This window comes from Pecten maximus, chromosome 1 (genome assembly GCF_902652985.1).
Source record: "Pecten maximus chromosome 1, xPecMax1.1, whole genome shotgun sequence".
Classification (NCBI taxonomy): Eukaryota; Metazoa; Mollusca; class Bivalvia; order Pectinida; family Pectinidae; genus Pecten; species Pecten maximus.
The window spans coordinates 41,822,775-41,847,588 of record NC_047015.1 but is presented as its reverse complement, the minus strand read 5'-3'; the positions used below and the strand labels follow the sequence as shown (position 1 = coordinate 41,847,588).

General features: G+C 34.4%; 1 protein-coding gene and 2 long non-coding RNA genes across 3 annotated transcripts; all 3 read right to left on the bottom strand.

The window, feature by feature from the left end:
- Positions 1 to 9,727: 9,727 nt before the first annotated feature.
- LOC117327603 lies at positions 9,728 to 10,550 on the bottom strand. Its single transcript, XR_004532705.1, has 2 exons — positions 10,474 to 10,550; positions 9,728 to 10,415 (listed from the first exon to the last, which is right to left on the bottom strand). It is a non-coding gene; the product is annotated as an uncharacterized LOC117327603 (long non-coding RNA).
- A 7,039-nt stretch (positions 10,551 to 17,589) lies between these two features.
- On the bottom strand, positions 17,590 to 22,401 carry LOC117343807. Its single transcript, XM_033906362.1, has 8 exons — positions 22,378 to 22,401; positions 22,092 to 22,151; positions 21,414 to 21,467; positions 20,287 to 20,331; positions 20,015 to 20,044; positions 19,726 to 19,845; positions 19,321 to 19,506; positions 17,590 to 18,973 (listed from the first exon to the last, which is right to left on the bottom strand). Exons 1-8 carry the CDS (start codon positions 22,399 to 22,401, stop codon positions 18,920 to 18,922), a joined length of 573 nt encoding a protein of 190 aa, XP_033762253.1. The 3' UTR covers positions 17,590 to 18,919.
- A 19-nt stretch (positions 22,402 to 22,420) lies between these two features.
- Positions 22,421 to 23,378, bottom strand: LOC117327538. The gene is made up of 4 exons (XR_004532679.1): positions 23,329 to 23,378; positions 22,836 to 22,916; positions 22,592 to 22,663; positions 22,421 to 22,469 (listed from the first exon to the last, which is right to left on the bottom strand). It is a non-coding gene; the product is annotated as an uncharacterized LOC117327538 (long non-coding RNA).
- Positions 23,379 to 24,814: the final 1,436 nt, after the last annotated feature.

Here is a 24,814-nt window from a genome sequence, read left to right as displayed (position 1 = left end):
TAATAAAATGAAGTTAAACATGACATGCATAATACAATCCAACCTCGAAGACCACGCAAAGTCTAATGCAGGATCTACCGCCTGCAGTCGTATACACTTATATGAAACACACAAGATATGATTTCATCAATTGCTACGAGCTACACTATGCGCACAAACTTACGGTCACGATGGTGATGCCGATCCCGTCTGCCACAGAAATAACGTAAACGTTAAAAGCTGGACAAAATCCAAGGAAAGCATACAGAGGAACCATCCACGCCATAAAAAATGTGATCATTATCCCGTCACAGTCAATTTTTTTCTGCAATCAAGTGCACAGTTCAATTAAGATTTTAAATGTGTTTTCTAGATTGTTATGCTTTTAAAACAACATTATTAAGCAACCCCTTCCGCGATGGCTTGTTAACTCTAAATACACTTGGAAATATTATGTATCAGTTTTACCTAATCCAACCGCTGCCACCAAAGGATACGCGATGTGGAATGGGTATTTTAAAATGCATAAAATAGCATAACCAATTTATCTATAACCAAGCAAGTTACTTTCAATGTACAAAGATACTACACAAAAGAACTGCATAATCTGTCTCGGAAATCGTTCATTTACTCCGAATTTTACATAGGCCCAAGTGTTAACATTGATAAATATATCAAAGTATCTGTATTCCACAGTATCCAAAATACACAATATTGTATATGGTGTTCGTGAATTTTCGTGAACTAATCATGTCACATCCGTTAACCGATACGTACCTGTACAAAGGAGAAGAGAGGGGTAAATAGGTATACGAGTGGAGCTATACCAGCAATATAACTCGCTTCCGTCATCGTATACCCGTGTCGTAGCTCAAGATAGTCTCTGAAATAAGGTCGTTATTGGTTTATATAACAATTATCTCATTAATGAAAACAAAAACAACAACATACATCTTAAAATGTTCCTTTGGTTTTGAAGTCCATTTACATTGCCATATACTCATAAAAAAGTTTTAAAGAGGGCGCTGTAATCAAAAAAGAAAAGGGAAATACAGCTACACTGGAAGTGATTAAGTATTACTGGTAATATCAGAAGTTATTAAATAGTTAATGTTTTAATGCGGTATATAATTATCTCACGGCAAATTTTCTTGCTTATATATCCAACTTCCTAGCGTAAAGCCATAGGCTAATATATGCATCCAGTATGTTCCCGGTATCGCTCGTAGCGTCTACAATGAAAATTGATAAAAATTAATGAATATATTCACATGACATGCTTCTAGTTTATATATATGTAGAATGATGTATATTCATATTTTACACGACTTTGAATGACGTATAAACTACACTGCCGAAAAGGATGGATCAACAACATTAATTCTACACGATATTTTGAAAAAATAAAGGTCTAAATGTGTCATCAGTATAAACAATGCGAAGAAACATTTATATATTTTCCGCATAATGTAAACACTTTATCAAACTCTTTTGTGAAGACAGAATATTTCCTTATGTTTAGCATGCAATCTATTTTTTTAAACTAAAAAAGTTAATGAATTAAGCGCATTAAACCAACTTTTTTCACTACATGCTACATAATCATGTCCTCCTGTTAAAAAGAGAAAGAGACAAACGTTATGGATGAAAGCAACATAATGATTATGTTCAGTACAGCCAAACACATGACTGAAATATTACATACCAATGTTATGTTGTTTTGGTTGACCTCTACCAAGTCATATGGTTTGTATTGAAGAAGATACGATAAGACAACTGCACACACAACTCCGATTCCACAAAGTGATACGCCTGTTAAAACGCAAAGTATGAGGGGAGTAATTGAAATGAGATAAAAATCGTAAAAGTAAAATTGAACGAAGATTCATAGCAATAACATAAGCGTGACCTGGCCAGAAAAAAGAAAAGACTTTATAACAAGTCAATATCCATGGAATTTTGACTGTCATACATGTGAAATAATCAGTGATTATGATACTAATTAATTGAATGACTTTGACAAGACGGTTCGTTGGATCAATGCATCAAAGTCGCTTGGTATGTTGCCCCCTGTAGTTATAAAGTAAACATAATATGGTTAGTTTTTTTTAGGAAAACGTAAAAAAAAAAAAAAAAAAAATGCGCAAAAGATCGATCGTATAATTGAGCCCCGGTCGCCTAGATGAAAGCCATGTATGTCACATATAGCACTGCGCCACCCGACCACCTCATTACCGAGAACTAGATTTTAATATTTTCAATTGGTTTACTGAATAGTAATTACGATTTTAATTCATATACGACAGTATCTTTGTTAAGATCATACCTAGCCATATGGAGGGTATTGGCCCTATCACATTGGCAAAGTTAGGTGAGGCGAACATGCTAACAGCCTGTCCGGAAAGTCCAATCATTCCAAACGCAAGGCTGGTAGATGTGGCTTCTGGAAAAGCACAGGCGATCACTCTTGTCTGAACAACTGAGGATAACAGAAAGGTGATCAGAAGCATAAAAAATAGGTTTATTCCACTACATTAATAACAATAATTGGTGAGAAAAGTCACGCTCGGGAGGAAAAGAACAAACATATCAAACTGATTGTTAATTATCTGTCAAACAACCAGTGATACAGCAGGATAACGACGGTTAAATTAGGGAGGGAAGAACTGGTTCAGGCAATGTAGAATGAAGTTTGAAATCGTAAAAAACGATGCCATGGAGTTAAGTGCGAAATATGACTCGTACTTCGGTAAAACAAGGAATAGAACAAAGCATACACAACGGCATCTTGTTTTGACATTTTTGATGTGACGATAATGTATTTTTTTAGGGGAAGATGGTTGAATGTACAGCATTAGAGGATATTATATTCCATGTATATACATATAATGGACCGGCGTACCGCAGATTCAAAATAGCCTACCAGGTTATAATACCACTGCCAATTAAACGTGTTTTTTTTACTATTTATATTTTTTGTCATTTTTATGTGGTACTTGCTTAAATTCTCATAGAGTTTTGGGAAGAACATTATCAAACACTCGTGATTTGGCTGGTTACATATTAAATGTTACATGTTTAACAGTTCCGTTATACCATTCCACTCATGTAAGATCCTCTATATATCACATTGAATAACAAATATATATATATATATATATATATAAACAAATATACATACAACGTAAAGGTCCGTCGGCTAGAGTTACTAGACTGTAGCCTGTCATCATGAGCATATACATAGGATACGTCACAGGGGCATGCGACATGGATCCCAAGGTGAATAGGATTGACCCAAACACTGACAAAATGCTTAACGATAACGCAGAGCCTATAACAGAAAGCAGTAGTTACACGAGATTTATCGATAGGAACGAGATTATATGATTGGTATTCTTGACTTATTATACATACAAATGTATATGTGTAAGGACAATCTTGATTGAACATGACTAGCGAACTACAATTAGGTAGGTCAAAGAATACTTAATATCCGTCTGGTAGTTTACGTGAAAGAGTTAAAATTACAACTCATTGAATTACCTCATATATTTGATATGACATACTGTTAATACAAATATGTAAACAATGTGTAAGGTATTCTTTGTACTTACGAGCATTCCCCAGTCTGTCAATCAGGAATCCTAAGGGCAGACTCGTGACAACTGATCTGTAACAAACAGACATTAATTTAAATTTTAATGAATAAACTAAAAAAACTTGTTTTGGTTAAGGCGTAAAATAATACGTAAATATACTTGAATATGAAACATATATATACATGTATATCTATGTCTACTCGCATATCATAAACAGAAAACTAAATCAAAATGCTTTCCAAGTACTAAAAGAATTAAAAACTGCGAGATGTTGACCAAAAATGTTTTAATTATATTAAGTTTCTAAAGGATATGTCCTGTTTTAGAAAGGATGTGATTTAATATGTGTTAATTTGCCTTTTATATCATAGAACATGATCGAGAAAATCATACACTTACACTCTACATGTACGTCCATCTAGAGGGATTAATTAGAAATTGATTTGATTTTTTTAGTTTATGGAGGACCAACACACAAACACACATATATAAAAAAAAAAAAAGGTCTCTACTCTAAATAAATCGTGAGGAAGTTTTTGATATTATTACACTCTGGTTTCTTGCCATGTCAAATTTTACTTTCTGGAATGATACGTCAATGAAACGACTTGTTAAAAGCAAGTTTGAGCTATTAAATTATAGATGTGAATGGCACATGATATTACATGATTGATAATATCATACACTTACGTCCATCTAGAGATGGAGAATAGTAGGTTATAGCGAAACTCTCCCAGGCCAAGACATGCATTACAGTTGACTTGACTCTCTGTGTTGTTATATCCAGTATTTGAACGCTGCAAACACAGAAAAGCTTATATAAACAAATATAACGAACCACACATAGTTTGAATCTAGAGTTACATTAAGTTATTAGCACACATAATAGCTTTAAACACAATGTAAATGAGCATTTTTGCGATGCTCTAGAGGGAAACATATCGATACAAGATCACAAGTTATTTTTACAGTAATAATATATATATTATATATATATGTATATTACAACAAGGTAAAATAAACTTCTCGATTTCACAGGAATCAAAAATATATTTGCTTACCGAGGCATAGATAACCATTATTCAAATTCTTGCCGGTTAAGGGATTAATTTACAAAATATTTGTTTCTGCATTTACAGAGTGATATATAGGTATCTATGCCTAGTCAGCCGAAAATTGTGTGAGGTTGCATATAAAACCAGTAATGACGTCGTTTCTTATATACAACACATAGATGGATTGTTGGTACTTTCCGAGATGTAACTCATGTGTCTTACATATATGAATTATGTAGCTCCTTTTTCTAGTTAGTTGTGTGTATGGTCTTCGCTCACAGAGTGTTTTTGTTGTGTACAACAACATAATATTGTTGAACATACATGTATAGCGTGATGAAAAATTCAGTTATGTTATTGATAAAGTCGTGGTTTGTTCTTATATACAAAATATACTATCGTCACTAATTTGTGTGACCCTGTATAATTAACATAATGTTGTCATTGATTGATGTATTCTATGTGTAGCGGGGGAGGTTTCTAATTAGTGTACATTTTGTGTTCTATGTGTTAACGTGTTGTATCAAAATCCTGTGCTAGTTAGGTAAGAGTGTCCGTTGTGTGTGCTTGTCCACGTGTACCAGTCATGAATTGTGCATTGTGTCGAGACCCTATGTGAGTGTACTGTGTTTGGTTGGTCGGTCGTGTGCATTGTTACCGGGGTGTATATATACGGGTGCTGCGATCATTTATGGCGGGCATTTTGGAAGGATTGAGTTCCTGATTACGCCACACTTAGAAGTAGGTCTATATCTGGTTAGCAGTAGCGGGGTGCATTAGGCGGGATGGGGGTAGATATATATAACTGATAGACTGTAGAGGGTAGGGTATAGGATGTGATGTATATGTAACAGGAGCGAGACGGACCCAGTTTGTTGTGTACAAACTGCATCTGGTACACTACCCTGAATCGTCCGTCAACCCAGGTTTGATAGGGTTTGCTTGTCAATGTTGGTGAAGGAGACTCGACACAGTTAAACAGTTTACTGAACATAGTATTATTATCTTGTAATAAAAGTTATGTTTTCGCTGTTTGTTGTGTTCCTGTATCATACTCACATAGCTATACATGATGTCGCTTTGTAGGGCGACTGGAATTTGTAGAAAATAATAAACGCCGAAAACTAGGAAACTGTTGCTAAATAATACGCCATATCGCCAACACGCTAAAAATAAAAATGATATGTAATAAAGATCACAAATGCAATATTTCAAGATTATGACATCCAATGAATGTGCAACCATAAAAAAGAAAATACCGACCTGATCAGACCTGAGGTTTAAGTATCAAACAGCAATAACATACCATGGACAAAAAGGGAGATTATATCTGACGAAAATACGATCAAACGAGGGCGAATTGTGTACAAATGAGTACTTGAATAGTGTTGTCAGGTCTTCCGTACGATTCAGTGTATACATGAAATATCGGATCAAACACGCAACAAACCTGACCACGACTTTCCATGTTGTTCAAAAGCTGATGCTTCACTTTTCGGTCGTTCGTGTGTACAAGGCCTATGCATACCATATACAAACTCATTGTTTTCAGCAATCACATTTTAATGATTAAAACAAGTAAGCTGTATTAAATTATCATATCAAAAATGAATGACTACACAACTTTGTGATAACTCTTATGTCTACTACAAACATTAAGTTGAAAGTAGCCCGGTCTGATGCCTTTGCAAGGTAAATGGCAGCCATATTGATGATGATAACCCAAATAACCTCACATTAACCCTTCTTTCGCATCTAGCAGCCTCGCCCAATAATAAACACTGTACATGTATTCCAGTACTATTAGCATATATAAAGAACAACAATGACAACTTGTTTGGGTGAATATCAATCAATGGGTATTTATTATAGTATTATCGAATCAAATACCGCAGTAAGATTACTTCATTATAAATGTTGCAGAATATACTTGACTATGACATAATCTTACACACGAGCTGGTATATATGAATATCATATACGACAATGAGATTCTATATGAAACGATAAACTATAATATATATCTAAGGGTATTGAGATATTATATATTATAGCCATACTCCAGTCAATGATCACCCAAACCAGTAAGAGTAATAATTAACGTAGTTGGGCATTTAAACACGGGCCCATGAAAATGTTTCATCAAAGGGTATGCAACCTCTATCACAGAAATGTCCTGAAACTGGCCTTCAGATTGTTGGCACGGATGTATACATTAATTGTAAGTCATTGCACAAAGGTAGGAGTCTGAAGGCCACCGTAGATTAAGTGATAAATATATATAAGCATGCACACATATACACTGTCTATATCGAGAGCAAGACCACGTCATCCAAATGTTCATAATGAAGGCCCATGGAATTAAACAGCAGGTATGTAGAAGTCTTCCAATTGTCAGTAAATTGTCAGAGATAAAAACATGCATCCACTCGACAACGAAGGCAGGAACCATGGCAAGATACACAATGTCAATTTTGATCAAGCAGGATATTTATGGGATGGCGAATGTAGGACCCATCTACGATTCATGCACAACCCCTCCACCCAAGGCCTGGGCTACTTGTAACCTATGTTCCCAGGACGGGTCCAAATACCGCTTATAGGCATCAGAGCGCCAGTCCCCTTGTATGGAAAGCCGTATGGGACCCCCGACTCCGTTCAAGATTTTTAACTAAGAAATAATAACACTTGCGCGGAAAATGAAAAGCCGTGTAAGATTGGCGTACCGTTGAAGATAAGCCGTTGAAGATTTTACCGTTAAAGATTTGTGCCGCGGAAGATTTGCCGCGGAAGATATGCTGTAGCTGTAGAACTGCCGCGGAAGATTTACCGTTGAAGATTTACCGTTGAAGATTTACAGTTGAGTTAGATATATACATGTATCACTCGGCCATACTCGGCAGTTAAAGATTTTTGCCGTGTATGATATACCGTTAAAGTTTGTATTACCGTTGAAGATTTAGCCGTTAAAGATTGTTGCCGTGTAAGATTTACTGTTGAAGTTATTAACACTGAAGATTTTAGCCGTGTAAGATTTGCCGCAGAAGATATGTTATAGCTGTAGAATTGCCGCTGAAGATCACTCGGCCCTATGCCCCCGACTCCGTTCAAGATTTTTTTACTAAGAAATAATAACACTTGCGCGGAAAATGAAAAGCCGTGCAAGATTGGCGTACCGTTGAAGATATGCCGTGTAAGATTCGCCGCAGAAGATTTTACCGTTGAAGATTTTAGCCGTGTAAGATTTGCCGCAGAAGATATGCTGTAGCTGTGTAGAACTGCCGCGGAAGATTTACCGTTGAAGATTTACCGTTGAAGATTTACAGTTAAGTTAGATATATACATGTATCACTCGGCCACACTCGGCAGAACTTGACATTTGTTATAAGATATGCCAGCTCTCGTTAACCAAAATGAACTGATCACGCATGCGCAAATGATTATAATCTAACAACAATACAAAATATCAAGATAACAACGAAATTGTCAATATGCCGCCCATCACACAAGGTATGTAATTTTCTTTGTTCATAATACCGTTAGCATTAACTTATTTAATTCAAAAATTGCTATACCGTGAATAAAAATCGTATCATTCATGTCGCCTTCATGATAATAGATTCGTTGCATCATTATGCAATGAGTTACGTACATGTACCTATCTATATTTATGTAGAAGATGTCAGTCCGATGAAATACACGATTATTTGAGAGAGCTTACGTAGCACATTATTTAGAGAATATGTATGAAATTGTCGAATTTTTGAGGCAATCCGCCGCTTTATCAAGACACAAGTAAATCATAAATGATCGCATGCCATGTGTAAGGTATCGTCTGAAGATTAAAGATGAAAGTACTTAGGCTTTACTCTAAGTATTTCCCTTTTCATCTTTTTTCTTTTTATGTAGCGGACACCTAATTTTAACATAATATATATATATTTATATATAGGGTCTAGTTAGTAATAACGCCGGTAACATATATGTAATCCAATATTTGGAGGCAATCCGACCCTTTACCAAGACAAAAATGAATTACAGATGTAATTTACTCGTCTTCATAAACGGTTGGATTCGAAAATTCACTTTTCTGTACAGTACTGTTGCTACAAGTTTACTGATAATACAAAATATTTTTTTATATTCTCTTACTTTATAGACATTTATATATTTTGCAGAGGTGAAAGATATAATACAATACTATCACAGGCTCGGGCATACCCATAAGGTCATCTGTCATTTATTGAATTCCAGGCATGGCGTAAACATTACGTAAGTAAATATATATACTGATATTAAATTGCAGATACTGTTCGAACCATTTAATACAAATAAAAAACGTATCATGTTTTTTTTATAAAATATAACTCGAATAAATATAAATATAACTTGAAATATAACTCCCGGTATTGCACACGCCATGTATATGCTATATTACGTCATCTATGTCGCCACGAATTTCATGAAGCTATAGATAAAGTCCGGATATATTAATTTAATCATTAACTTAATGTTTTGAGACAGGAATACATAAAAGACCAAATATATGCAGTATAAGTTATGCTGATGATCACTCTGGATGTGATTCATTGCTTTTGCACTTTTCACAATACACTCAGACATGATTTTCGGAAATATTTACGGGTAAGCTCAATGCAATTATTCTAAAAATCTCCATGCATAGAATAACGCCATCAGTTTATGCATTTTCAAGAGAAAATCCGGGAAAAACCTCACGAGTTCTGTGTACATTGCACATATATTGTACGCAATGTAAATATGTTTTTGCGTGTTTCCAGATACAATTACATGAAGAGAAAGATCATGCCGAAGCTTGGGTTAAACAATAGACGGGGACCTACACATTTAACACCTTTTGATGATGTAGTTGAAGCAATACAGGTAGTTTGTTTTTATCTATCATGCCTTTCTATACTAATCACCGTAAATATGCATATGATTCATACTGTTTAGTATATATATGAATTGCCAAAAAGAAACAATATTGTTGCGTTTCTGCTAACCGTTTATTTCTTCTGACACCACATCGTTACGTTAATCGATGAAATTCAAAACAAAACATACACAGGTATATAAAATTCCTTCAGTTTTATTAAGATATGACTTTCATTCAAAGTACTTGCCAACCAAGATACTATATCAAATTCCAATCCAATATATACTCCAGGAGTAGAACGTATAAATTCACAAATAATTCACAAAGTAAATAAGAAAGCCTGAAGTTGAATAAATTCCAGCAGTATCTAAATAAAATCCACTCCAATTCCTTTTAGGAGTAACCAAGATGAAGAAAATAATTGCATAATAAAAGGTTCTTTAAAGTTCCTAATTACATATCACTAAACTAGACTCAAAACCATAAACTAAACTAATCTATACATTTCTATACACTCTATCTAAAATAAGCACATAACAATCCAATGTCTCTCAATTAATAAGACCTACGTACATGAATGTATATACTCTAAGCACTAACTCTAAAAACTCTCTAAAACTAACTCCTTGTTCCACTCACTCTGAAAACTCCTCTAACCACTCGATGTCCAAAAAACCCCTACTCTAAGGTAACAGCCCTTTATATATGGCCAGCAAACTATTCTTGACCAGTGACATCACTTACTAAACCCAACTCCCTACACTATAGATGCTAAACTTAAACACCAACACAGTCTAATAAAAGAATGACATCATGGTCAAGTTCTATATATACAACCTCTAGGAACCGACTATAAACAGATCATAACCTCATACCTATTTATACCTCAGCATGCATATCTATTTTAAGGCAGCCCACCCAATGACCACATACCTATTTATACCACAGCATGGGAAGCTATTTTAAGGCAGTCCACCCAATGACCACATACCTATTTATACCAGAGCTGAGAATCTATTTCAATGCAACCCCCTGGATGATCGCATACCTATTTATAAACCAGTCCCACAGACTAACCAGGCGGCTATGCATATACCAGTCCTGGAGACTGACCACAGGTCTATTTATACACCACCCATATGGACCTAACCCAGCCTCTGAGAATGACCACCAAGGTACAATATATCATCCCCAGAAGGAACTGACAACTGTTCACATCTAACATACTTAAGACCTAATAATTACAACAGGCTTAAACAACCTCCACTGGTGTTAACTCTATCAATTACTACTTAAAACCTTATCTCTGATCTTCATAGTCGCCAAGGCCAATTAGAGGCCATTTCCATATTACCACTAAACTGACCCTCTACAATTACAAAAAGTAACCTCTTACTTTTTACTCACCTTAAAAATAGGAAACAAAGAAAAATCCAAATAAATGATAATGAGAACCTCACAATATTATGCGAACTGAATGGAAGGTAATTCGCTGCATTTCCGTAATCAACAATTGCATTTGTCACAAGCAGTAGAAAATAACCCATATAAAAATTAATCTAATCTTACATCATATTTTGTTACAGTACGAGCGTAAAATGAAAGACGACATAAGCATTGGTGAAGTATTCTCCAGGCTAAGGATAAACTATGGATATGTTGTTAGAAGGTATTTAAATGACTGGTCCCTCGCTCACTTTTTTCTAATATTCTATAGAGAAATCTTGAGTGGGTGGCTATTATTGACTTTGGAAACGAAACTCTTTTGAGACAATCGTGTAATGTCACAAATTCTTTGTGGTGAAAAATATTTATCTGTACTGAATATATACTTACAACTTTTATGCAACATTTATTATAAAACTACTTCATTATAAGAGAATCAGTTGTCGTCATGTTATAACTATTCACTGCATGCTAGAAAACAACCACCAGTACAAATAGTGCATTGACATGTCGTCTGCTCTTTTGCTGAATACCACTGAAACGGCAAAACATCGCTAATTCTCGCGAGCTAGAAACAAAAAGTTGCATAAAAAAACAATAACTGTTGTGAATTGCATCACAAAATAATAACTCTTTTGTGCATCACGCACAGGAAGAAGCAACCATCTCAATGCTTTCCATAACAGGGTAGAACATGGCAATTATGTGATAAATAGAGGTTACACGAGTGATTGTTGTATGTGGTATTTCGTTCACTCGGGTTAGTTATTTTTCAATAGTTTGTAACTTTGAAAAATAACTAACTAGAATGAAAGAAATACCATATACAACAGCCATGAGTTTTGTGTGACCTGTCTCTGCCACAATAGAAAAGCTGTTTTGAGGATAAATTGACCTGTTTTGTGTCAGCATATGATCTTTTTACAATATCAGGTTGGGTTTCAGGATATGACCTAAAGTGAAATGCCGCTAAGTAATATGCAAAACTGACAGTTTCGTAAATGTCTCCATATATAACAATCTAACTGAAACATAATAAATAATAAGTAAGTTCATTTTTCAAGGCAATAATTTGATAGAACTCTATATAAAAAGATGAATTATTAAAACAAAGTTGCGAACAACTTTTTGTGTGTCATCATTGCCGCCATTCATTGAAGCGGCCTTCAAGTGTTATCCAATCAAGACAGCAAGACCTATTAAACCACGTGATGAAAAAGTAGTCCTGGTCAAAGGTCACTGCGTCAACCAATCAAAACGTGTGGTATAAACTGCATGTCATTCAACAGTTGTAATGATTATTTCATACCTTGGGAGTTGAATAACACCCATTTATTGTGGTAGAAATGTAGTTAATAAACGACATTATATGGATTTCAAATATTGAGCGAATACCTGACGATATTAATGTTCTTAAATTCGTGTCTTTTGGCTTGAAAAAGTAATAGACGTCAGAATATAAAATTAGAACCTGCAGCCAGTCACACCAACGTTATAAGTTAGGGTGTAAATTGTATGTTACAAACGTTAGGACACTGACAACAGAAATGATATTTGATGAAACAATTTCATGAATCGAATTAGGAAAACAATATGCAAATAAAAATCACATCATTGTTAGAATGTTTTATACAGTTACAAATATGGAATTTACAACATTACAACTTATTTCAAACAGGAAAATGGTCAGGGAAATAATGGCCGTGCTGGATCCGGATGGTTTGCAATCAAGGAAAGGCAATAAATTAAAGCGTAGGGTTTATGTCAGTAGAGGTAGGTACTGCTACATAATGATATTTTGCAAATGTTAAGCGCGAATATATTATGATTGATATCTGGAAAAGAAATAAATATCATTGTAGGATATGATAAACTACCTTGACTATAACAATATATATCTACAAGGGAATATATATAGGTGTCTTCTCTAGCGCCAACCCAGGAGCAATATACTCGTTTCCCTTCATCTTTTACTAAGAGATGCATCACATAACCTAGACATTGAAGATTATTGGTATATTTCCTTTTATCGATTCCGAATACTTTAAATAATGAATTTACATTTGTTTCAGGTCCAAATTGGGTATGGCATATGGGTAAGTAGGCATTGTCCAGAAAATATTCTCACATTATTAAACATAAATCAAAGTTTCGAGAAGTGTATTCTAGATTCGTGAATTGATCTTTTGTTTTATTATATTTTGTCCAATGCTATCTCTTGAACAGTAAATTAGGACATTAAGTTAACTTTTTGTTTATACCGCATTTCTGTACTGAAAGAAAAAAGTATTTTACCGTGTATTTGCACACATGTATGTTGCAAAAACGCACGTTGATATTATATGCTAAGGACGCATTTTTTTGAATCATTTTCTTTCAGATGGATACGATAAGCTCTCTCCTTATGGCATTTGCATCACTGGGTGCATTGACGGGTATGTTAGTCTTGTTCTTGCTCGTATGGTAATATGCATGAATCAAAGATTTAGAGATATTTTTTTTATCCTTTTAACAACTTTCTTCCTAATGTCTCCCTTGTTCAGCATACCAGAGTCCATGAACTGATTGTTTTTACGCTTGGTTAACTGGTTTACACTCACGCTGTACTGAAAATGGTGGACAGGATGACCAGCCAATCTCGGTGTTAGTATAATTGGCCCGGAGATATATCACATAGATAGAAATTTAAAGCAACCACTTAAAGCGGCCCTTTAGATTGACAAACAAAACCAAACGAAGCCAAAGTAAACGTATTCGCAAGTATTGGCCACTGTTTTATTAATTTAAAAGTTGTATTAATACTTACTTATCATATGTTTCAATTGTGTTTCTTTCTAGGTTTTCAAGATACATTGTATGGCTAAATGCAGGGAGGTCAAATAAAGATCCTAAGAAGATAGCATCTTACTTTCTTGAAAGTGTCGAATTCCTTTCAGGTAATGCTTTATTACAAGATAAAATATCTTTAAGCGAACCGAATGCAAACATTTTAGTGATGTATTTAATTATTTCGAGAAAGTTTAGATGTGATAACTATATTTGTAATAGATTTTGATGTTATTTCATCATCAGAATTGAGTACATTTACTCAAACGATTTGGCTATTTATTTATCTTTAAGGCTTATAGAGGAATATTTCTATTATCTTGTTGTGGTGGAAATATCAATATCTGATATTGATATTTAATAAAAGAAACATCTATTGCTATATTATTCGTGATACAGTTAGTTATAATGTGCATTAACATACCGCCCACATTGGACGCCATTTTCAAATGACCTAAGTTGTTAATAGTTAACAATAAGAAGAAGCCCAGAGGGCCTGCAGTGCTCACCTGGATATTTCAGTAATCATGGCAAAAATATTTTTGCCTTATCATTCAACTATAGTTTAAAGGTTTTTTTTTCTATTTTGCAACATTTTCCCTATTAGGCCCCCTCTCCGCAGCCCCAAGGGACAAATACCCTCCATTTATTCAGCATTAGATCTCTTAAGCCTAATAATGCTTCAGACTAAATTTCATCAAAATCCATGCAGTCATTTAGGACTAGTTGGCATTTAAAGGATTAACCGTAATTTTCCCTATTAGACCCCGCCCCTCTGGCCCGAGTGGGTCAAAGAAATCATTTATGCAAATTCTTTCCGCTTCCATCAAGGATATTTCTGATCAATTAAAAATCAATTCAGTACTTTATGACTATTAGCGATTTAAAAGACTTACATTTATATCCCTTATTTGGCCCCTCTCAAACACCCCATGATCGATAAATATTTTATTGCTTTGACTAGAATGTTTGAATTTTCGATCGATGTTTTCTACTAGAAAATCAACAAAATAAACAACAACTAAAGCAATATTTACATGTGACATGCCACATGCCAGTGAAAATATTTTTTTCTACATTTTTTTCAGCGTGTCCACATATGGTCCGATCAGATGCAGGTTGGTATTTCTTTCTTTTTAATGTTACTTGTTATAACTTTTTATGTCTTCACGATAAATTATTATACTTAACAATTGTAACAACTGTAATTGAACCAATTACAAACCAAACAAGCAAGAATTAGAAAATTAGGCATCTATCTAACTGCAAGGACGGAATTATGTCGCCAATCAAATTGGTTAACCAATTGCATGTTTAAGGAATTTGATAAAATACATATGACCGTTGTGAAATCTAACTTATAAGATGGAAAAACGATTGTTTGTAACGAACCTAATTGATGAATACAAACATGTCAAACTATTTATTCAATTTAGGGACAGAAAATGTAACTGTTGCCAGTATTCAGAGTCTGCTGCGACAGGAAGATGACGATTCCTTTGTTTACGGTAAATCGACGCATAACCAGGTAAGATAAATATTTCTATATAAAACATTGTTGGGAGTAGTTGTACCACGATGGTATTGAAGACTTGACATTTCCATCAATACCAGAAAACATGTATTGAACATAATATCTGACTTACAGCATAAATCGGATTTATTTTTGTAGAGGATTGAAAGATGGTGGGGAATTCTCAGAAAGAAATGTACGGACAGGTGGATTCATCATTTCAGGGTGCGTATAGAAGGATTTCAAGCTGAGAACTCTACACCAGACAATTGTCTATTAATACGTATATTGTTTTGCAGAAATAAACATCATTCTTATCTTAAGATTATACATTGTAGGGCATGAAGACAGATAAACTTCCATACCAAACAAAACATAATAGAATCTATGTTTTAACTAAATACAAGGTGTATCTTTCCGGTTTTTATTTATTTGATATAGATTCTCCAAGGTGATGGACTTTTCGTTTGCGGCAACAAAATGCATCAGTGAGTAATTCTGTTATCTAATTTGAGTATTTGCAATAAGCTAACTACAGTTGTGTGATTGCACAACGTTCCAAAAACATCGTGCAGACATCGTGCGCACAAATGTGCGATGTGCGATACAAACCGCACAACTGTGCGATGTAAACCGCACAGCTAACGATCGGTTTATACATATTACGAAATAACTAGTTATACGAAAACATATACAAAAAAATAAAATTATGATATTAGATGGTCGCTATTATATATACAAATGTACGTGCTACATAACAATTGTTTTCATTCATGGAACACGTATGACCTGTTGATTTTTGCCATTTAAGTACCGTCGTTTTGTCTCGCAAGTATTCGTGACAATTTTGACGGCCTGGTGAAACATCTACATGTGTATGCACCAGAATATATGGTAGACGGGCTCCACTACGACTATTTTTCTTACTTAATACATAAATCACATATATTATGTATTTTTAAACAAAACAGATATGTTTCTATTCAAAATAAGTCGTTTTAACTGTTGTTAAGTTTTACATGTATAAAATATCCCGTATCTTCGACTTTCCTAGGCCTAGAGGTATCCTCGACGACGTCCGAGCAAATTGTATAAAGGTCTTTAAAATAATTTAGATAACTTATTTAAATATACATCGGTATTAAGTTTCATTTCTAATAATTATTGCATATATTTCAAAAAAATATGGTAATTAGCTGCCTCGTAAAATGTTAATCGTTGTATATCTTTTACAATCGTTCCACACGTTTAAATAATTAGATGCTGTATTCCTCATTTTATATCTACCACGATACCTATCGCACATGTGCCGTTCCAATCGCCCATCGTGCGCACATTTCCTGCACGATCCGTATCGCACATATCGCACATCGTGCAGACATCGTGCGCACATTGTGCGCACATCGTGCGTGCGCACATCGCACATCGTGGAACGTTGTGCGATCACATAACTACCTTATATATAGAGGATGATAGCGATATAATATATTAAATCATATGATACATTTACTTACTCACGATTAAATGTGTGGAGTTTTTGTTGGCTGTGTGTGTGTGTGTGTGTGTGTGTTGCGTGTTATTTGGATTTCATTCACATTACTTATAAGTCTTACTTGTCCATGTATTTTTCTGGATAGATTAGTGTTTTCAGTTACTGTGTTTTTCTTTTTCTGAATGGTTTTGGATGTAAAAGTACATTTACGTGTAAAAATAAAATGAAACATGTTATAATAACTTTTTTGATAATTGAATATATATATATTATATGAAACTAAACAAATTACAGAAAATCATGTATACTACATATAAAAATAACTTAATGCGAAGTAATGTGGAGCTTTTGACACATTTTCCATCAATTCATACTTACATGTAATGTGCTTTAAAGGTGTCTGATTCAGTTTTGCTACCTTGAGTTGATAAGAGGCGAATTGAGAGATGCTAAAAATTCGTGGAACCATCATCGAATCCGCAAGCAATCTATCGGTGATGTGGTATCAGGAATACCTGATTTATTGTATCACAGCCCAGAGATGTTTGGTATGTTAATTGGTTACACCATTTGGCAATATACGTTTTACGCAAATATCTGTTAGCAAATCAAAACAACAATGCAACGCCATATCATACAATAACTATATAAACTTAATTGTCACTTCAGCAATAGCAAGATAGGATATCACTTTGAAATGTGACACTATCGCATATAACAGTTACATATAATTTGAAACAAATGTCATGAAAATATGTTGTTGTTTTTTCAGGAGTGCAAGACATGTCTCATCCCGTTGACACAAGAAGTGATTTATTCAATTTTTTGCGAGACAAGACTGATTCTGATAATGATATAGATGAAGACTTTAAATCCGCTGCTATTTCTATATGTGAACACCACGGCTTAGCCTATGAACCTCGAAATATTTCAGAGGCAAAATTTTTATATATTTGTTTAAAGAGGGAACTTGAACTTATAATCAATTGATATCAAATTACAGTATTTTCTCGAATATATTTAGATTCACAAAAGTCATCATAAGTTTGTGTCAGCGGATGGAATTACGTCAGAACAGCTAATATCATAAGCACGGCAACCAATCTAGTATTTCGACCCGAAAAATAACGATACTTGATCATGACCATCTCAGTATCATTTTATGCAAGTCGGAGTTGAATACCACTGTTGGTACCTGAGAAGAAGTTTGAAATGCGAAAAATCATGGCGGGCAAAAACTGACAAGGCACGATGACTATTGGGCATCCCGGCCTTAGGTCAGAAGACCACAAATGAAGACAACCCGATTAAAAATGATAATTTACGAGTTATCGCAACCATGCAGCAGTACTTGCATGTTTCAAAACAAATCGCTGAACCATCAGCATACCCTAGTCCACATTATGATGTTATTATCATGTGGTCATGGTGAAATTCTATGTTTTATCAAAGACGCAGAATGCGTTTTCGTTTCGTATTTCCTTGTCTCTGCCTGCATATGCATAGGAACAAACATCACTAACACATTTTACTGTGTTTCAAGTTTTCATTTATTTCAGAACATGTGATCATATTTTCTTCATTTTCTTCACAAGACTACAAATACATGGTTATATCTAGGACCTAACCTATAACATATAATAAGAGGTTTTTGAGAACTCGTTTCAATTGTTAATCTCCAAGATGGTTGCATGTTATGATAACACAATGTATGCCTTAGCATCAAAGATGAATGTCTGTCTGCCATTTAGTTCACCCGATCATACTCTAAATTACAGATTCGCAAGTGGACTTAAGTAGGTAGTGTCGCCATTCATCGAATTTCCCCTATTGCGCTCCGCCCCTACTTTCCAAGGGGATGGGGTTATGACTAGTAGCGATTTAAAGTAAAAGTAAACGGACGGACGACGGACGCTGTTCCATTGCAAAAAAAATCGGGGTGGTAGTGTCGCCATTCATCGAATTTCCCCTATTGCGCTCCGCCCCTACTTTCCAAGGGGATGGGGTTATGACTAGTAGCGATTTAAAGTAAAAGTAAACGGACGGACGACGGACACCGTTCCATTGCAAAAAAAAATCGGTCATTTTGTTGATATATAAATAGGATATGGACTATGCAAACAGGACATCATCATACAAGGTCAACGTGTCGTTTCCAGTGTATTCCTGAAAAAGAAAATGAATATGATTTAAATTTGTAAAATAGGTTTAATTTCAACAAATAGTCAAGCGGGGAAGAAGGAATACAATCATAAAGGTGCAAAGCTGATTGTTAACGTACAAATAAGTACATTCATAAATGCATTGTTACAGTTATGGCATATTTAAAAACTGATGTATACATAAATTTCCATTGATTCAATTGTCTGCAATATTGTGAAAATTATAGGACAATAACTTTCCATAGAAGGTAGTTCAGTGCGTAATGTATATATTTAGTCTTATATATATATGTTAATTAAAATATATGTAACACAAGTTAAATAAACATAGATATATTTTGTCGGTAGTACCTCTTCCACAATGCATAATGTTTCAGGTAGAGTTTCTATCCTGCTCCTGTATGCAGTTTCAGCAGTGAGAGGATACCTGTGTTGACAGTTATCATCAATGCAAGTGAATTCATTTAGACAGTCAAGTCTAAATTTTGGAGGCAGAATGTCAGCGTCAACATCGCAGCATAGCCATGTGTAAACACTCTGTGAAAAGACAAAAAATATAACAATTGTTGGAGTTAGCATTTGTATATGGTCGACATTCCTTCTTATTTCATCTGAAATATTTTGAAATACTCTTCACTTGAAAAATGCAAATAGAACACATCTTAAGTATGATGTTTTGTTATGCTGATGTGCATTTGTCTTATATAAATACATTTTTTTGTAGTTTAGTTACTAGTAATAGGGTAATGCTGGTACCTTCAGGGAATCATCAGACTGAAACAGCCTCTCGAACGACATCCCTCCATGGGCTGGATAGACGACGGAGACCAGTTTAGTGTTTTCTCCTGTCATCTCTATTTCAATACCTTCTGCCATCTTCAATTAAATGCATTTATAAATTAGATATTTTATTATTTTGGAATAAATCTTTAGAAATATTACAATAAGTTAACAAAGAATTTAACTATTGAGAATTATAGTCACAGACAAAATCATCTTAGACAAGCGTGTCCTATTTAGTGTAAAAAATGCCATCAATACTAACCGCCTGTCGTTCTTTTTTCTTGTTCATCAACTACAAAAATACAGAGATCTTTTTTTAATATCTTACCAACAAAAACGTTTATATGGTGTGAAGGTTAACATGTAGAAAGTACATGGTGTGTAGCACATAGAAATGTGTGACGATTGTTTATAATCATTCACTAAGTTCTGCATTTTACGCTTGATGCTGATATAAAATGATACGTCCTCAACGGTTGCATGAGAAGTCTTACTACAGAAAATGCAGCAATAGCATATGTATGAGGTAAATACCTTATCAAAAGACGCCATCTCGTCCAGAAAGCTTTGGTCCTCCATCTTCAAAATTTAAGATAAATACTGATTAGCTAAAATATTATTTACAAAACAAAGGGCAATTTAAAAAAAAAAGAGGCCCAGAGGGCCTGCATCGCTCACATGGATATTTCAGTTAACACTGCAAAATTTTTTAGTTACATTTCAATTATTGATCTACCCTTTTCGCTCCATCTTCTAATTATGGTTTAAAGTAGTTTTTTGCTTATTGGTTTGTTTGTTGTTGTTTTTTGGGGAGGGGGGGGGGGGGGGGCCCTCTTTTTCTATTTTGCAACAGTTCCCCTATTAAGCCCCCTCTTTCCAGCCCCAAGGGACCTATACCCTCCATTTATACATTATATCTCTTTTCTTTGCCCAATAAAGCATCATACTAATCAACTTAATCAAAATCTATTTAGTCATTTAGGAATAGTAGCGATTTAAAGCATTTACCTCGATTTTTCCCTATTGTGCCCCGCCCATCTTAACCCAGGGAATCAGAGTCATCATTTTTGCAAAATCTGTTTCTATTTCATAAATGATCATTCTGATCAAATTTTGTTTAAAAAATTCATTACTTTACGACTAGTAGTTATTTCAAAGACTTGCACCTATTTCCCCATTTGGGCGCCGCCCCGTTTTTCCCCGGGAAGGGGTGGGGTGGGGGTGGGGGTCAGTGTCACCATCTGTTCTCCCTTCCCCTATGAATGTTACTGACCGAATCCATTCAGAACTTTATGACCGGTAGCGATTTAGAGGATTTGCTTCTGTTTCCTCTATCAGGCCCAAAATTAGCTAAAATCGATTTAGTATTGACAAGTCGCGATTTAAAGCAAATGTTGACGGGCGACAGACGGACGGACGACGGACGGCACACCATGGCATAAGGTCACCGGCCCTTCGCGTCAGGTGATCTAAAAATGCAAATTACATTTTTAATTATTTTGATTTGAAGAAAGTAATTTTTTCTAAAATAACAATCTCATGAAGTATATCATTTATTTGAGCTCGATATATATTCGTAATAACGTAAATTTATGTCTGATCGCCTGTATGCTAATTATTAATCCATGACAATAATTACTTTAAATTTAAGAGAACAATACCTCTATAATTGCTGGATCTTCTAGATCACTGCTGTAATCTTCGGCTGTGTCAATCTATGAGAATTAATGAAACAATAAACAATTACAAACATTTGCTTGTTATGATTCACTACCTAAATTGGATTATAACGTCGTTATTACTTACTTAACGGAATATATACATGTTACCTTTTTAATCAAATAAATGTTGAAAATGTTTTTCCCTTTTTTCTTTCCCGCTGTAACCCACACTTCTCGGCACAATGATTACCACACCACTACACAACACCAACCGAACATCCGCTCACACATTGGCACACAGCACAACCACACACGCACATAGCCCTGTATAATAATTATCACACACATTCCAACTATGCAGTGATCATTACCGGCACACATGGCACAGCAACACTCCGGGCATGCAAAGAGATCACTATACGTAAAACACCAATACACACACTATGATTACACACCATACAACAGAACACACATATTCCGAAAATTCTTTACAGTGACCGATACCTTGGTAATCCAATAACCAAATATATCACTGATACAACACGATCATACTCTCGTTACTGTAATGCTATTCAGACTTTCACTGTGGAAGTATTTATTATACCAGTATGCTTGCTTCAATATAACATTCAGGATTACAAAATCAAAGCACAAGGATAAAAACAGAACATATATTACTTTGCTGAATTTTCTGGAGTTAGATGTTGAGTGGAGTTCAGGCAAATTCTCGTCGTCTTCCTGTAATTAAAAAAAATCAACTATTTGTTAAATAGAAGAAACTTTTGATATATATCGCACTAATATATGGTTAAGATTATAATAATGAGAGGACGAGACATATGTCTCCAGTCGCATCATTTCAGTTGGGTATACATGTATTCCAAACAGTACTGAAAAAAAACGATGCTTTGTATTTCAACACTTTCGGTACTTAATGTTGATCATCAACTTTTGAAACCCTCACTTTCGTAGCAACGATACAGCACATATTGACTATCAACTACTTGCCTTGTTTGAACCCCCTGACCTTGGTTCGGCGCTCCCGGTGACGTTGTCCTGAAAGAATTCAAGTGGCTAATATAATAACACATCATCTTTCAAACAAGAGTATTCTGCAACTGAATATAATTGAATAATGTTGAAAAATTAGCATATGCATAGATACACAATGTACTTACATTTTGTACCCCTGACGGTCCAGCAATTGCCTCACATGGAACAACATGTTGAGTATCGTCGTTTTCTTCTCCCTAATGAGGACAATGGCAAAAATGCATAAAACTGTAATATTTTGAGCGCATATTTATTGTATGGATAAAAAGGTATGATGCAAACGTATGTAATATACTTGCTTTCGCGTCAATATTTCATTTTATGTATATCATTTCAAATTATGACAAGAAAATTATAATTTCCCATTACCTCATTGACCAAATCAACTAGGATATCAACTGCGTCTTCGGATGAAGCCTTGCTGTCTTCGTCAAAAGAAGATACAGGGTCCTACAACACATTTCATGCACATAGAAATTAACCAAAATATTCAATAACTTCTATTTCTTCTTTAATGGTGTACAAAAATGGCCTTCTACTCAGTAAATTCAAATAAAGTAAAATTTTAGCAAGAGCTACTGGTGTAATATGCCATGGAGCTGTGTAAATCAAAAACATTTGTGACGTCATGATGTAGACAATGACTTTAAACCTGTCAAAAGTTTTCTGAGTAATATGATGAAAACTATATTACGTAGAATAGCCCTCCAAAACAAAATGCTTTTTAAGATTCGTTTCATAAAACCTTATATGGATTGAAATGAAAACTCATTTAAGACCCTTTACACCTCAATTAATAGTAATGTTATAGTTACAATATGATTGATAGCCAAATGTACTAAAACATACATATAATACAAACCTGCGAAACTGTTTTTGGCGGGATGTATGCTTTAACTATGCTGCTTCGGGCTGTAGAATAGATACAGATTATCATATTTGCAACACATGACAATTGCATTGTTGTCTATTCTCAATTTTTCAAAAGTTTTTTTTTTAATTATAAACTTTCCTATTTTTAAATTACCTATCAACTATGACATGATTCATTGCTTGTAATGATTTTCTAAACACACATGTAACAGGCACACCAAATAACGAATGACAGCTACACACAGGCGATTTGGCATTCATAGACAAGTTATTTTGAGATTGTTTTGAAGAAAATATCCAATAATTTTAACGATATGATACAGTATCTTTGTTCTTAATCCGTCATAGGCAACCTAACATGCGGTATAAGAACGTGTTAAGTGTTTCTTATGAAATTCTTACACCATGCATAATATATACTTTTTTAATAATAGACATTTATGTTTTCTTTGTTTCTTTTCTCTCGTTATTTACAGAATGATTACCTTTTTCAATTTGGAAGAAAATGCCAAATTTCTTCGAACTGATTTTTCTCTTTTTTTTGGCTTTCCCGTAAATTTACATATGTAAACTTTTTTGGCACTGTTGTGTAGTCGCCTTTTTTTGTTGAAACCAGGGGGTGAATTTGTTGATGTCCACTGAAATAGGAGGACACCTCCTTTGTCCAATCCTCACAGGAGCTAGACGGCGATATATCTATCGAGATGTAGCCCCTTGCAACTCCCTTTCTGTCCAGAAAGGCACGCTGCAACATTTTCCTATCCTTATCCAGGATTCTTACCCGCAGTTCCTAGATAAATTAAAAGTGCTGATTTCTTAATTGTGTTCGGTTTTAAAAATGCCTGCAGCAGTGCCAAATCGGAACTGATATATATTAATGTAATTAATGTTAGGAAGTCTTGATGGAAATAAATATGAATCAAATAAAAGTTTTGGGGGAATAAAATAAGAATTAAGAAATATTTAGAAGAGTAAATATTTTAGATTGAATGCAAAATGAGCTTGGTAGCCTATATTCGGTTGCTACATATATCTAATACCAAATAAACTAGACCTGAAATTTGTATATGAAGAAAATATTGACCATTACATGTCATTGGAAAATGATGACATAAAATATATAGCGCTTTCAGATGAACAAAATAATGTATTTTCATATAATTTATCACTATCTTAAACCTTTTTCTAAAATTATGAAATACTAACCACACTTTTTGCAGTTTTCTTAGGTCCAAACGACTTTCTTTTCTCCGTCATTTTTGACTGTGAAATATTCCATTTATCTTTAAGGATCTCCAATTTCTGCTGTATGGCTGCTAAAAACAACAAATATATTGCTAGCAAAATTGTAGGATGAAAACGTTCTGCGGCATATTGATTCCTATTGTCATATGTTTAATATGTGTGATAATTTATTCAATTTCAGGCATATCTAGTTTCCAAAAATTTCGCCACGATTGGAAAGTATATATTAT

What these genes read in the sequence shown, in the direction of transcription:
- LOC117343807 (XM_033906362.1), bottom strand. Translation starts at nt 22,401, where the DNA reads ATGTGCTGTATCGTTGCTACGAAA. An exon ending in AAGATCCAGCAATTATAGAG is followed by an intron (nt 20,332 to 21,413) that starts GTATTGTTCTCT and finishes TAAATTTTGAAG; the next exon opens with ATGGAGGACCAAAGCTTTCT. An exon ending in AGATGGCGTCTTTTGATAAG is followed by an intron (nt 20,045 to 20,286) that starts GTATTTACCTCA and finishes GTATTTTTGTAG; the next exon opens with TTGATGAACAAGAAAAAAGA.